The 17,063-nt window shown below is 38.3% G+C and overlaps 1 protein-coding gene across 1 annotated transcript in view; it reads left to right on the forward strand.

Moving 5' to 3' along the window:
- LOC134675202 (T-cell leukemia homeobox protein 2) overlaps positions 1–17,063 on the forward strand; it is a 69,369-nt gene that overhangs the window by 17,411 nt on the left and 34,895 nt on the right. Inside the window, exon 2 of the mRNA XM_063533410.1 lies at positions 13,403–13,631. Coding sequence (XP_063389480.1) covers positions 13,403–13,631 — 229 coding nt within the window. The remainder of the gene's footprint in view (positions 1–13,402; positions 13,632–17,063) is intronic.

The following is a 17,063-nucleotide window of genomic DNA, read 5'->3' on the forward strand; positions in this document are numbered from 1 at the left end:
CCTTAAAGGTTATAAGAAATTATGCCCCAAAAACCATAAAACATATCACGCTCTCGCTCTCCCGTGTATATCATTGAATCTCCAAAGCAATCACACCTATCCAAACGAATAGCCTACAGCTAATTTATACCTAGACGGACAACGGAACGCAATTACCAAGCAACCAACATTTTTCAATTACACACACAGTGGTGCAAACGAAAAAATGAACGGACAAAATCCCATGCATATTTCACGCAACAAGCGGGTACCAATTCCCACTAGTTACGGACGCAATCGAATCGGGAATACTCATATTATATTCAGCGGATGAAAGCGCAGTGCAATCGGGATAGGTTTAGGCTGCATTTTGCGCTGGAAGCATATTCAGAAATTAAAAAGATTCTATCGGTTTGATTGGATGTTTATCTCACTGCGTCCCTCTTGCACTAATATATGTCTGTGAGTGGGATATACTGTAATAATCACATTATATTATATTTTTAAAATCCGAATATGCTTCCAAGTAAGGCTGGCACAATGGCTGCATTTTATGCTATTTGTTGCAAATGTTGCAATGCTTTTTGTCTTTATCCTTGTAGTGTTTCTCTTTAGCTTGTAAGTCAAGTATTCGGGTATAAATATTGGATTAAATATTCAATCTGTATTTGTTTCTATTGGTTTAAAGTTGAACTGAGTAGATTTAGTAGCATTGTAGATTAAGCTAAGAGCTGCGCTGTGTTTATTGAGTATCGAAAACATTTATTGATCTTATGACTTATTTCATTTACTTTTCTTACCTATTACATTTTTTATAAATTACCAATACATACTTACTAATTTTAACATTTTAAAGCCATAAGATTATGTTACATCATGTGATTATTTGTTTATGTTACATCTAGTTTCAATTTACATATTCATACTCGTATGAAGTACATAGATGAAACAAAAGCTGTAATTTATACTCTGCATGTTACTTTAATTTCCATAATGACAATGAGTAAACATACCTACATTAATTATGTAGTTACGTGTTGCAGAGGCTTAAACATAATTGCTTATACTTGAATTCTATTATTAGCTATCATTATGGTTTTATTAATATTTATCACTCTAAATAAAATGGTCGCACATGTTCTTAGTTACTTGGAATTGTCAGTGTAAATTCCCCAATTATTCTATAAAAATAAAAAAAGCTTTGAAATCTTTCGGCAAAAAAAATCTATTGTTAACATAATTATTTCGTGATTTCTGAATTGAACTGTCGCTTACAGTTTAAAAAAGTCCTTAATACGATAAACAAAAGAATTCGATTTAACCGACATCTAAAAAGAGGAAGGTTGTATGCTACTACCAAAGTCCGTCATTTATAAACCGATTCGTTTTGACGACTATCCATTCGCTCTAAGAGGCTCAGTCACTTCGCATCAAGTTTTGAAATAGTTAAAAAAGCTATTTCAAGATAATATCTTATGTAACTATTTAAGTCACATATATGTAGTTCCGTGTCCAGAGCAGTTTAACTATAATTTCGTACAAAACCACTCGTTTATGATCGAGTTAATTATGCCCGTGAGAGGTTCACATGACACAGTGGGCGATTACCCGCACGCTCGCTCATTTGGCTCATTAAAATTTTGTCCCCGCGCTGTCATCGCTCGGACCACTGTGTAATCTGAGGTTGGCCCTGCAAGAAAATTGGTTTTGTCTTTGTAGGTTGTAGGATATGTAGGTATGTTGATGAAGTTTAGGATTCGTGAACAGTATACACCTATAGAATCGATCAGTCTGATATCATTTCATGAAATAATTAAATTCTATGATCTGCGGGCGTAGCATGGTTCCATTTTTATCGCCTGTTACTATGCCCGTCACTTTCGTACTTACATACTTGTTAGAATGTCACAGGCATGGTGACAAGCGATAAAAATGTGACCGTGCTACCGTCGCTGGCCACGACATATACGATGTACACATACACAATGATTAACTTTTTTTTCTATAACGAATAATTTATTGTAAGAGGCTCAATCAGGTCGGTACGTTTAGTTCGTACATATGAAGCTTAATTCGCTATAATAATTCTCTATATAATAATTATTACGTATAATATCCTGAAGTTGCGTAAATGTACGTTTAAAATAGTCATACATTTGTAGGATACACAAACGCTGTTATTATGATGTTACATGTTAACAAATTGGTACTACGAATACTGTGTGGGATGACATGACATATGTTCTAAGATGTGTTTAAGTCATGTTTTACAATTCTATTAAAGATATACTTATTGCCACGAGATTTTTGTTGTTTTCAAACTATCATGGTATTCCGTAAATATACGACTTGCATGGTATAATAATATACTCCGCCTGGTACTCTCTTCCCGTCTTTTCTAGGTCACCTGACTGATACAAGCCTACGCCATCATGCGACAGCGCTATATGATAATATGCGATAGCGCTATATATAGCAACCATGTTATTGTGACGTAGGCTTGTGTCACTCTGGGAAGAGAAGACCATGTTTTATTAGACTATGTACGACTTGTAAGTTTTTTGTAAACTTGCTGTGCTCACGGCACCTACTGCGTGGGAGTTGGTTTAAGTACTTAGGGCATATTGAAAATTCCTGGACTGGCCACTTAGAAAAACTAAATAAGTCGTCTCATATATCAGAATCCAGAAACTTTCGGCATGGCCCACGTATATCATTTATCCAACTTCTCTCAAGGGCTGTATTTCCAAAAATAAATTAGCCTATGTACTTCTTCAAACATCACATTTTGACACTGACATATCTAATCCATATCGTATCTATATTTGACGTATCTTAAAGTTCGAATAGGGCCAGGAACCGGACTTATATTTAAAATAAATAAAAATATGTACCTAAGTAAAAAAGCCAATTGCTCAAACATAGTTACAAAAAATAATACACATCACATAATAAAAATAAAAATAATGTATGAGTACTCCTTTTAATACGTTATAGGCCTCCAAGGTTTTCCAGAGCTTTCGTCTCAAGCTGTCGTTATCCAGTTTAGCCCAGCGACTGCCTTTGGGTCCTCTGATATTTAGATATATACTATATTATGTATATATGATATGTATGATATGATACATACTATATTATATATTTATTTAGAAATTTAATTCAGGCAACAGGCCCATATTACAAATACCTTACAGACTGACATACATATGTATTTTATAAACTTAAAACTAAACACTATTTAGTCGATAAAACGGCGTGACTCCGTTGCATCGGCTGCTCTTGAGTCGGATTCGGCAGTTTGCCCCGGAACCTCCGAAACACGACACCTTTCGGCCAGAAGTCGGCGCACTCGATGATGCTATTATTTATCTTTTTTTTTGATGTTATTTAGATATAACTTAACATGTGTAGGTAAGTACATAATTATATTGCCCGCTTCCTAGTGTTTTCCATCTTTTAAAAGCTCCAATGCGTAACGTGCCTACGCTACGGACATGAACATGAATCATACCGGTAACCGGTAATCTGATTATTATCGGCAGAACCGCGGTGCATAGGTACTTATCCCTAAAATTTGTGACAGACGACGAGCTAAGATCTAGAAGAACGCACTATCTTTTATTAAAGTGTCATTCTAAGGAACTTGCTAATTGTGTAAATAAAAGTCACTAGTAAATTCATCATTCTTTGACAATTTCAATATGGCGGTTTGTTTGTTACATACGGCTCGATTCTGAAAATGAATTAGATCTCTACTAAACCTCAACAAGTTACGATATGGATAATTTAAAGATATTTGTAAGATAGATATGTAAAATTTGACGTTTCCGTTTCCGGTTTCGATTCTGGAGGTCCTCTTGAACGATTTCGACAAGTTATGACTTAGATATCTAAGTCACATCTAGTCGATATCTAATGTAAATCTAGTTGATCTCTATATCGTCTCTAGATCTTGTGATTATCTCGTTTCCCGAATTCGCGTGATACTTAGTTAGCAATAAGTTCCATTAAATGACACTTTACAGTCTAACTGCTCAACTAACTTTGTACAATCGCCATCAGATATATCGGAGCGGTGCTCATAAATATCTGAACACACACTCTAACCCCTTGACAATAGAGACGTGTTCAGATATTTGTGAGCACCTTGTCTGCTCCGATATAACTGATGGCGACTGTACCGACTTGGCAAGCGACTGAGTGACTGAGTGTTGAAGCGCCACCATAAACCTCGAACAGTTAAACTGTGGAATAAACTTTCGCCCGCTGTATTTCCGGAAAGAGCGTACTCCCATCTTAAATGCCGGCAACGCACTTACAACCCCTCTGGTGTGCATGGTCGGCGCTAATCGCTTACCATCAGGCGATTCGTGTGCTCGTTTGCCTCCTAAATCATAAAAAAACGTAAATTTTATATGAAAGCGTGATGTTCATAGTGTCACAATTTGCCTCTGCCAAGTTTGTGCAGAGTTAGCTTAGACTCTAGAGACTAGACACATTTCCAAAAATGGGAACAAATCCAATAACCAAAATAGATTTCCCGCTGTTCCATCTTTTAAAAGCCCCAGTGCTACCAACTCGCATGAATCATACCGCTAACTCGATTACGGTCGGCAGAACCTCGTTTACGTACCCTTTTCGGGCTGATCCCTTGTGACAGTGTGTAACTAATCGGCTCTATATAAGGGTAAGGTTGACTGTTCCAAACGCTTGTCAGGTTTGGCCGAGTTGCACTGCCGTATTCGAACTTCAAGATATTCACAAGAGACGACACGTACTAGATCCATTCTAGATACGTTATAGTTTTAGATATCAACTAGTTCTCTTTTGCAGCGCAATTCGGGCAACCAATGTCACTTTTACGTTAGATAGAGTAAGATATCTATTAGATGTGAATTGGATATCTAAGTCATATTATCCTGTGGAAATCGTTCAAGAGTATCTCCAGAATCGCGCAAATGACAAATTTGACAGGTTAAATCTTAAACATATCGTTATCGTATCTTGGTGATGTCTAAAAGATATCTATTTCAAAATCCGAATCGGGCCGGCAATCGCTTATAAAGTAAAGATAACGTGCATTGGGGTAACTTCGAAAGCGGGGTAATTTAGAAAATTGCTAGTATCTATAAAGCTAGAAGCATCTTTCTACTGTAGCAAGAGAGGGCCTACCGCGAACCTCGATGTGTTGCCTTCTTGTCACACTTAAATACGAATTTACAAGTGCGACAGAGAGGCAACACGTCGAACGTGGTTCGTTGTAGATCCTCAATAAGCGAGATGCCATGATAGGCGTTGCAGTAGAGTGTTGCTAAAGTATGAAGTGCTTCTGGTTTAGTAGATATACTACCGACCCGCCCGGTTTCGCACGGGTAGTTCAAAAATATACACAAATTATATACCCTAAACCTTCCTCATGAATCACTCTATTGATTGGTGAAAACAGCATGGAAATCCGTTCAGTAGTTTTTGAGTTTATTGTGAATATACAGACAGATAGACAGACCCGGCGCGCGGCGGGGGACTTTGTTTTATATGTAATAGTGACTAGCCATTTGCAGAATCCGCTCCTCTTACGTTCAAAGTGATCCCAACATTCCCAGCCCAATGCAACCTAATGTACCTACTTATTGTACTCATGTCAAGTCAAGATAACATCTTGGCAACAGTGCAATCAAAAAGGCGTTATCCGCTGATACCTAATCGTGAGATCCAAATTTTTTTTTCGGAAATCGGATACACGCAAGAAAAGCGGTCCTTGTTTCCTTGCGGCGACCTTGCGAGTTTCCGACCGTCGGGGCTTGGGCATCACCGAATCGTATTGCGGATTTATATTGGACCATCGGAAGCTTGGTTGATCACTGTGTAGTATATAATAAAAATAACCTTACATAATAAAAATGCGTCGAAAATATGATCGGGAATATTGTTACATTCCTGTGTTGAAAGATGCTGTGCTTTTCTTTTTTTGCTCTGCATGCTTTTCTTTTTTTTCATGTAGGTACTATGTTACGGCGTTAAAATAAATGTATTTCTTCTTCTGTGTTCCATTATCTTTCAGGTCATACATATCATCGTATTAGACATACGATGGGCCAGGTTACATTAGTTCCCCCTGAGCATGCTTGGTAAGAAATGGGAATACGCGGCAGTGCTATGTGGTTTTTCACTTTTTGGAGGCTTTGTTTTATGTGCGAGTTTGATTAAAAAGCTAAACCTGGGTTGTTCTGTGTGCTCAGAATTACAGTTTTTTTTAGTAAAAGTTGCTCAGTATAATCCCAAAACCTCCCTGGCAACGGGAATGCACTTATTTTTTGGCCATACATATGTAGGTAGGTATATAAGTGAATCTATTTTTTTTATTTAAGTACATTTTCTTGTGTTTGGTTGGTAGTATGGGCAAAGTACGTAGTGGCACATAGCGTCCATTCCATAATGGCATTATTTCCTAGACAAACCTTTAAATCGCGCTCCGTCTCAAAAGGAAGCCCAGATTGTGGAGCTCCATATGGAAATAATGCTATCTGCCGTGATAAGTGATAAGAATGTAACCCGCATTACAATAATCTTATCCTGAGCAGTAAATCAGGAACTGGGCTTAAAAATAATGTAATGTTAAAGGAAAATGCTGCGAGAGGTACTGACGCTTTATTTAATGTCATATCTCTGTTTTCTCTCAGTTCTTCTTGCCTGTAGATTATTAATATTATGATCATCTTGACAACTTAGATAGAAAGTATGACTTGATTCTGATATTATCTTTTCGGTTATTTATAAGTTAAGTAAAATGGTTATCACAGACGGTATTGTAATTGACCGAGAAATGCTTTCGGTTCGCACGAAATAATTTCGTGCGAATTCAACAAGATTCAATCGTATGTAGGTTAATACAAAATAGTGAACTCCAAAATTGCGTGGACACAATATACCTTAATGATTTTTTTATTTATATATCTTTAATTATAGATACGTTATCGTTAAGTTTAGAAAAAAAATAAGATTTATAAAGTGGCCAATACACTTTTGTGGCTGGATTTACATAAATGACATAAGTTTTTCGTTTAACCTATTTTGATAAAAGCTGTTGTCTTAAATAGACTTTTTCAGTTATAATACAACCATATATTTCCGTTCATTCAAAAACATCCCTCACCCTTTTAGGCTCACCAATTTTTGACGAATCAATCGCACCCGTCATTAACTGTAAATTAAATTTATTCAATAATACATCAGACCTCCTATTTAAAATAAATCCCCATATGGCTCTTTTCATCATCCGTTTTTGCTTATTTACACCCAAATTTATGTATTTACTCCGCAGTTGCCCAATTTGGAAATTTCCGTCCATCCTGTCTTCCATAGACTCCTCCCTTCAGGCAACCCTTTCCAAAACACTGAACATTCATCTCGACAATAGTTCATGGACCCAAGCGGTTCTACCGATAAGGCTGGGTGGACTGGGCGTTCGCACCTCGGCCAGTTTGGCTCTACCCGCGTTCCTGTCCTCAGTATACGGCTCGCTGTCTCTCGTCGGTATTATTTTAAACCTTCCTCAGATACCTGACGATGAGATAGCGAATCTGGGTGAGGCCAGGGAGGCCTGGTGTGAGTCGTGTCCGGGTGAGGATATCCCAGTCGCCCGTCACATTCAGCGGGCTTGGGACTCCCCTCCCTTAAAAGCAGCTCATACCACACTTCTTCAGGATAGTCCGGACGACTTCGAACGTGCCCGAATTCTAGCCGTATCAGCCCCCGAGTCGGGCCATTGGCTACGAGCACTCCCTTCCCGTCAAATAGGCACCGTTTTGGACCCAAGTAGCTTGAGAATAGCTATATGCTTAAGGCTTGGGTCCAAAATATGTGTCCCTCACACTTGCGCCTGTGGCAAAAACGTCGATCAGCTGGGCCGACATGGCCTTTCATGCCCCAAAAGCGCCGGCCGCCTATTTCGCCACGGTACCATCAATGATTTGGTCCGTCGGTCGCTTGCCACCGCCTCTGTGCCTGCGATTCTCGAACCCGCGGGCATGGCGAGGGACGATGGCAAGCGCCCAGACGGGGCCACATTGGTGCCGTGGAAACTAGGTAGGGCCCTGGTGTGGGACGCAACGTGCGTAGATACCTTCGCACAGTCCCATATCCAGGCGACCCGCACCCAGGCCGGCGGCGCGGCTGACCAGGCCCAGGTTCTCAAGCGCCGCAAATATTCGTCCTTACTTAAGGACTACGAGTTTGCGGCGCTCGCGGTAGAGACACTGGGCCCTTGGTCAGCCGACATGCAGGCCTTTGTGAGGGCCCTGTCGGGACGGCTGATTGACGCCACAGGGGATCCCAGAGCTGGCGCGTATTTCTCGCAACGAATCGCCACGGCGGTTCAGCGAGGAAACGCCGCCAGCGTAATGGGTACCATGCCACAGGCGGACCTGCTAGAGGGGGTATTCTTTTTATAATTAGGTTTTTATTTTATAGGTAAGTTTCTTTTATTTTAGTATTAATTTTAATTTCTTTGTAGTTTTAGTTTATTTTAATAAGTTATTTTATATTCAATATGTTATACATAGTTAGTTTCTTTGAAATAAATAGAAATATGTACCATATTTTGTCTAGCAAATCTTTGTGAATTGAAGACACGTATAATCATGCTACGAAAAACATCAAATTATATGTATACATTGTAAACTTTATTCATATATATGGTACAAAAACAAGTCAAAAAACAATAAATAAAAATAACTTAAAATTAAACTAAATACAAACTATTCTAAAATAAAATAAAACTAATCTAAACCTTGCCACAGGGGCCTTTTTTAGATTTAGTTTAGATTAGTTTTATTTTATTTTAGAATAGTTTGTATACATTTGAAATGAGCATGTTTATCAAAACATTCTTAACATTCTTATGGCGCGATTCCACCTGTGTGCGGCACTGTGTGGCACAGCACAAGCATATTCAGTACAAAAATGTTTGTGCCGCACACTGATGGAATCGCGTCTTTAGGTGGCTGGTACACCGGTAATGTAAAAGCGTCATGATTACAACAATGACTAAACTTCAGCTACCCATTAAATAACAAAACAGTATACTCCATAAAATCAACATAATCATAGCCTCCATAAATCCCTTTGTCTTGCCGCAGCCAATTATTCAGTCCTTTAATTCGGCCTAGATTCTATTATTATTCTAGATTCGTGCAGGACTCGATTACAGTACGAATAATCAACAAAATGGCTGTCGTGCCGCCATTCGCAAGAATGGCTTACCTACTGTTTAGCGGAATGATTTGTTTTACAAAGTTGACAGTGTTTATAATACACCGGTCAAATCTTACAATAAAAAAACAATGCGTGATGTAGTTCTATATTTTTTGTATATTGTTTATAGTCCTTGGAGGAATGTGAGACTATGTTTTGCAAGCAAAAAAATTGTTTGGATTTTTGCGGTTTTTTGCAAATTACGCAGGGAGCACAACTTTTTTTTGCTTGCAAAACATAGTTTCACATTCCTCCAAGGACTCCAAACAACATACAAAAAAATATAGAACTACATCAGGCATTGTTTTTTTAGAACATTTTTTGTAAGATTTGACTGGTCTATAATTACTGTACCAGCTTGTAAAGCTCTCTCTTTATTCTTCAAAAACTGATGAAAAAGTTGCATGTTATTCACAAGAGTGGCAAAGTAATTTGATGCAACGGTACAACACGGCGATTTGGTAACTACTTCTTAGTACATTTAAGTAAGAGTCGTTTTAGTGAGTTTCTTTAGTACGCAACCAAAAAATTTTAGAGTATTTTATTTAAAATGTAACTAAGCTGTGTAAGCTTTTGAAAAGTCCTTTACGTTTTCTTCTTTTTCTTTCTCGTTTCCTCATGACCACCAAACCTCTCCTTCTTCTTCCTCGCGTTATTCCGGCATTTTGCCACGGCTAATGGGAGTCTGGGGTTCGCTTGACAACTAATCCCATGATTTGACGTAGGCACTAGTTTTTACGAAAGCGACTGCCATCTGACCTTCCAACCCAGAGGGGAAACTAGGCCTTATTGGGATTAGTCCGGTTTCCTCACGTTTTTCCTTCACCAAAAAGCGACTGGCAAATATCAAATGATATTTCGTACATAAGTTCCGAAAAACTCATTGGTACGAGCCGGGGTTTGACCCGCGACCTCCGGATTGAAAGTCGCACGCTCTTACCGCTAGGTCACCAGCGCTTCCACCACCAAACCTCTCCATTCACACGATTTTCTGCCGTCCTAATCATAGAGACGCCTGGCTGGCCTTCGTTACCATGTCTACCCAGCGGGTCGGAGGTCCACTACCCCGTTCTCCATCCACCATACCAACTACAATGCGTTTTTCCAAGATATCCAGAGGGCCTATGGCGAACCACGGTCGACGCGTTTTCTCTCTGTCGCACATGTAAATTCGTACGTAAGGTGACAGGGAGGCAACACGTAGAACGTGGTTCGCGGTAGGCCCTCAGCTCCCTGGTCACGTGTCGAAAGTAATAGGATCCGCTGGAAGCAACGTTAAAAGTGTCAAAACGCAGGACCTTTTATAGAAATAGAGCCATCCAATGTGCAAATTATCATGATTTCTTCAGAACATTTCGTGCTTTCTAACATTTAACTATTCCGCCTCAAGTTACAAACCATAACCTGATAAACAGACAAACAACGCAATGTTTCTTACTATTTCCGTTCCCAATCTAACCTGGGTTAGGTTAGATTACCTTACACCTTAAACTTCGAGTAACAATCCAACAAGTTATGTATTCCCCTGCAATTGTACATCATTTGTGGTCACGTCACGCCGCCATTACGCCGCTCGGCCAATGGGAGCACGCCGTTTAATGCGCTTCCATATTTGAAAAGAATGAAACATGAATTCGTAATTTGAATTTGGAAGCGTTTAAGGTTCGTTGTAGATTGCTGGGGGGATATCGAAGATCTTTAATTATTTCACCTCCATATGGGCTACTTGCACCATCCACTAACCCGGGGTTAACCGGTTAACGGTTAAACCTGGAGTTATCATGGTTACCAGTACAGTTTTTGTGAGATTACGTTGTTAAACGAATGGACGCAAATAACTACTTCATTTGGGTTTCATCCAGTGTGAAGTCAAAATGTTCTAAATCTATATCAGTTGTTTTGTTTATATCTCAAATATATAGTGTCAGGTAATCAAAGTAATCTTTAACAAAAACATATTTTTAGGTTACTTCTAAAGATTTAATGGCAATAAAAGATTACAATTTAGTTTAAAATAAAACTCTAGAAATCATAATAACGCACTTATCCATACGCCATTAAAAATAATAAGGTAATCATTCCAAAGTAGCAGTTACACGTGGCTTTCAAAATTACCAAGATGGCGGCGGATTACGTTTTTAAAATTCGAAACTCAATAAATTACGTTACAAACCGAGCGTTGTGATTGGCCGGCGTTCGGTAATAGTCGAGTAATGGTTGGTTCTCGTAATAGATCGATTTGTATTAAATGAGGCGTGATGAGCTTGGTCGTTAACATTACGTTCAATGCCAATGATATAAAATGATATTTATTGCTATTGTAGTCTAATGGATCTCCATTTACCTCTTTTTATGGTTTTGGTATACAAAACATGTTTAATATTATTGATGTTTAATCGATTATATATATGTTGCCTACACATAATAACATTGAGACCGATTTCTTATATTCGATGCTATAATTGTACCTTATTCGTGATATCAAAGTACCTATTAAAGTGACGAGTACCTATACCTCGTTTTTTTTAGCATTAGAAAAAAGGTAAACAATCTTGATGTGTCTTTTAATTGAAAAACACATTTTAAAAATAAGTTACGGCATACATATGTAACAATTATGAATCTAATACGATCTTTTATATTCTTCTGCTTTCATAAGGAATATTTTTTGATTTTTAAAAAGCGTTTTTCAATTAAAAGACATGTCAAGATCGCTTACCTTCTTGCAAGTTCTTTCTAATACTAAAAAAAACGAACTATATTAAAGTGAAAGTACAAAGTACCTATTAAAGTGAAGAGCTATAGACGGCAATATTATTTCAAACGAGTGTAAAAACTAAAAATAATACAGTTCGCATCTTGAGAACTTGCATGTATTGTATGGAAGTATCGAAAGAGTTTAGGTAATATTAACAAAAATTGCGGGTAGTTGCTAATTTCTAGCTCTATAACTTAGCACGCAAACATATTGAGGAAATTTGACCTCATTCGTACTCGTACACTGGTCTAGTTTCATCATCTGGCGCACAGCCGCGGGTGGGCCCTTACGGCTCGGCCACGACATTGCGCGACTGGCGACGGCGGCGGCGGCAACCATAGGTGGGAACGAAAGGTCCGATCGCTGTGTCTTGCTCCAACCTATGGTTGCCGCCGCCGCGCCGCCGTCGTCAGTCGCGCAATGTCGTGGCCGAGCAGTTAGCCTGGTCAAGCAAGTCTCTCCAGTCAGTCTATTTGTGGCCTTCCTTCTCCAACTTTTCACTGCTAAGGTCCTGATGTCCTGATTAAGGTCTAGTTTCAGCAAACATGTAATTTCAGTTTTATTACGAACCTAAAATTCCAATCGTGTCGCATAATAGCCTGTAATTATATGCCAATTGTGCGGGCAATTTAACATACATACAAATATACATAATGGAGGTTTATGTTTAATGATGTTTTTATTTATTCATGGGAGAGCTATTAAACCGTGGTTGAATTGCCAAGATAATATGCAGATGATGTATAATGCTTAGCTTTTTACGAATAAGCGGAGGAAATAATTATTTTAATAAGAAATCATATATCTATGATTAGTAATCTTAGTAAAATGATAATGAGTTATGGAAAACATGAAATGAATGACTCCGAGAGTTGAAAAGTAGGTATAGTCCGTCAAGAAATTGTAGAAAATTATCGAGGGCGCCACTTCCTAGACGTAAGTGTCACATTTTTGACATAAAATGCTTAAACATGGCAACAATTTAGTATAGATTTTTTTTATTTCCATTTTGTTTAATATCTACTATTTTATGTCGCACTATAGAGAAATCTAATCAGGATAGCTATAATTGAATATACATACAAAACTCAATATTTTTTAGTCAAAATTTTTAGAAACTCCACTAATTGTTTATATTCTAGAAGTATTTAATGTTCAATTGCCGATTTATAAGATTTTGAGCTGGGCAGATTAGGGTGGATTGGGGACAATGGTGACACGGGTCCATCGTCAACGATTTTTTTTATAATTTACTTATAACTCAAAAAGCATCATTTCATACTTATCAATAATCGGCCAGGCAACGTGTTTCGATAGCTTCACCTGAAGCTTTAGCTCATGTGTAGCTTTAGTAATCCCATAAAAATGTAAATAATGGTTTTTATTTTTACTCACATGCAATTGTTTTTCCAGCCTCCTTCCCCATCACGAGGCGGATCGGCCACCCGTACCAGAACCGAACGCCGCCCAAACGCAAGAAGCCGCGCACCTCGTTCACTCGACTCCAAATAGCTGAGCTGGAGAAGCGGTTCCACAAGCAGAAGTATCTGGCGTCGGCGGAGCGGGCGAGTTTAGCGAAGACTTTGAAGATGACCGACGCGCAGGTGAAGACGTGGTTTCAGAATCGAAGGACGAAATGGAGGTGAGTCTCCTGATAATTATACCATGGCATAGAGAAATTAATAACTTTACTTGATTCTCTGTGACTATGTAGGTACCTTACATACAGCCATTCTCTGTGGCACCGTGAAGGTACGTTAAAATTGTAGGATTTTGTACATACCCCACGATACGATTTCGACCATGGTGACCTCTAGTGACTCCTAGTTAATAGCTCGGCGCTCGTGTGCCCGAATATGGCTGATGTAGCCGACCTTTGAGGTGAACCCCACGTGAGAATACCAGCCACGCAGTGGTAGTGAATGGAAGCTACTATACCATAGAGAAATAAATAACTTGTTTTTCTGTGGCTATATGACTATGTACCTTTCATACAGCATACAGCCCACACAGGCATTCTCTGTGGCATCATGTAGGCACGTTAATATTGTAGGATTTTATACATACCCCACAACATTGTTTTTTTTTTATTATTTAAAATTAATTTTTAGGCCATTTCTATAACTACAACGCGTGCGGACGGACCGAAAGTTTTCTATCCAGGATAGAAAAGCCAAGCCAAGTAGCGATCCGCGTAGCCAAGATACCGATCGCTTAGGCTCCGTAGCGATCGAAACGCAACTGTCACTGTCGCACTTATATGGAAGAGTGATAGAGAGACATAATGCTTTTCGTTGTCGAAGCGATAGCGATTGTAACCTTGGCTAGGCCGGACAGATTTAGATTTAGATTTGGTCAGATTTACTTTAGTATTATCATTGATAAAATGGGAAATAAGGATGTAAGGCAGTATTTAATTAAGACTAGTCAATTATTGCTCAAAGTAATGTATTTATTATAGCGACAACTACAAGGTTTAGAATATGAAAAATGGTAGACATTATTTAAGTAATATTATTTATATAAGCAGATTGTAAGTAAAAGTATATTGTAGATTTACGGAACAATTAATCGGCTTTATTATCACATAATTCACAAAAATATTATTTTATGCGTAATAAATATTGGTGGCTTCTGGTTGCTCTTGTGTACTGGACTTGTACTTGATTTTCACAAGCAATTTAAAAACGATTGAATTTTTACAAATTAACTCTGGGTAAACTGAGAAAATCAAGAAAAAAGAATAGGTACTAATAAATGGTTAATACCAAATGTTACTACTAGGTATCAGTGCTAAATACTAGATTATCTCTCATTTAGGCACAAACGCAAAAACGCGTCAACAATTTATTTTTTACAAAACTTACAATAATAAGTATTTTAAGTATGTACGAACGATGCCCACTTTCCCCTAATCCTTAACTTGTCTCCAGCATTAGTGGAAGAATTAATCAAGCGGCATATCGGCGCCTAGTCGGTTCTCATTAACCGATAAACAGGCTAATACTAAACAAAACAATAAGTAGGAGATAAAACCCATTAACACGGCCTACCTGCGCCTGCGCTGTCGTTCCGATCGCGCGGCAAGCCCGGGCTGGATCTTAAAACCGGCCAAGGGCGAGTCGGACTCGCGCACGAAGGGTTCCGTACCATGGCTCACTCCGCGATTTCGTCGCTTTGCTTCAGGTAGCTAAAAGTACATCCGTTCGACCCAATTTTGGGGTTTGCCATAAGCCGCGCGTGGAGCTGTCGCCACCTAGCGGCCATATCTGTGCTGATCGTGACAGACGCGTTTTGTTAGAGAGTGAGTGTTCTGTACCTATTTAGTACTATTATTTATTCTGTGCATTTTGCCTACTATTGCATTGCATATGCCTACTTGAAAAAACATTTTTTTTTACTTTTTTATCTTAATTACGCAAAAAACGGCAATAATATCACGTTTGTTGTATGGGGGCTCCCAGTTAAATAATTATTTTATTTTGTTTTTAGAATTTGTTGTTATAGCGGCAACAGAAATGCATCTGTGCAAATTTCAATTGTCTAGCTCTCACGGTTCAAGTTACAGCCTGGTGACAGTCAGAGAGACATACGGGCGGACAGCGGAGTCTTTGTAATAGGGTTCCGGTTTTACCCTTTGGGTACGGAACCCTAAAAATTTAATTATTTAGGTATTTTAAAATCTGAATGACGTACCAAGTTGTTGTTACTAATATCTTTTTAAATGGCAACTCGTAGTCGTACACAGATTTTTTTAAATCTAATGACCAATAAAATCAGGGTTCATGACAGACAAAATGTCCATGTAGGTACGTATTTATTTCCGCTGTATTTTTAACAGCTTGTAAAAGTATTAGCTGAGCAGTGCTTGTAGGAGTGTTGTAGGATTTATAAATTTTCATTTCGTTACACATTTTCACATTCAAATCATAAAGTATAACCAAAATCATAACAATTCAAAACCATATTTTTTATGTCACACATCTTCCCTATTTTTTATCGTCATATTAACACCTTTCTCTGTCGCCTTTCATCAATAACCCTAACAATAGGATAATCCAATAGCATAAACAATAAACCTCTAGTATCAGAGAGTAGATCACGAGTGTATTTTTTTTTACAAAGCAATGGCATGGCGCCGCGCGTATCGAGCAAGCGTTATCGACTCCGTACACAAACAGGGCTTGTCCATTAGAAGTAATCGCCCGTGATGCCACCAACACGATTCGGACCATTGTCTCGCAGTTTTGAATTTAGAATGCTTTTGTTGCCGAGGGGTTTTACTTTTTAATAGGCGCCTATAACGTTTTGCGAGCGGCCAGAGCTAAATTGAAGTAGTTTTTCAACAGATAAGTGATAAAAAAAAGTATGCGATCATGTAAATCTACTCTTACATGATCGCATACTTTTATATTAATATATATTCAATGAAATGTAATAGATTGTAATGCTCGCCGTTGATTTTTCAAATCCCACTTACCCGGGTTAACCGGTTAAACCTGGATTTATCATTCAGTATAATTTGACAGTGGGTTAACGGTTTAACCGGTTAACCCCGGGTTAGTGGGATGGTGTAAGTGGCGCTAACAGCACCTAAACCATCCTCCTTACTCTATTGATGGGTGAACACCGCATGAAAATCCATTCAGTAGTTTTTGTGTTTATCGCAAACATACACACAGTCAGACACGGGGAGGATTGTTTTATGTAGTGATTTTCATGTCCAGAAGCTATTTAACCGTCTGTAAACATGTAATTAATATGCCATACAAATGTATATGTTTAATTTGAATATTGTTCCGTGTCATGTCATCGTAGTTAAATTATTCATGAACTTAAAAGCGTCGTCCGAACATGTGTCCTATTGATTAAACGCGCTCATTAAATCATGTTAATTATGTTAATTATGTTAATTGTCGTTTCCGAACTACAGTTATAGTAACAGCACCAGTCATGGGACATTTAAGAGGAAATTTGGAGTATTTATGTTATTTCCCTTATACATGTAAATGGTCTACCGCTTAGCGTGTTAAAAGATGAAAGTCCTATCCGTCTTTCATGTTTTAGGCGTATT

This window comes from Cydia fagiglandana, chromosome 21 (genome assembly GCF_963556715.1).
Source record: "Cydia fagiglandana chromosome 21, ilCydFagi1.1, whole genome shotgun sequence".
Classification (NCBI taxonomy): domain Eukaryota; kingdom Metazoa; phylum Arthropoda; class Insecta; order Lepidoptera; family Tortricidae; genus Cydia; species Cydia fagiglandana.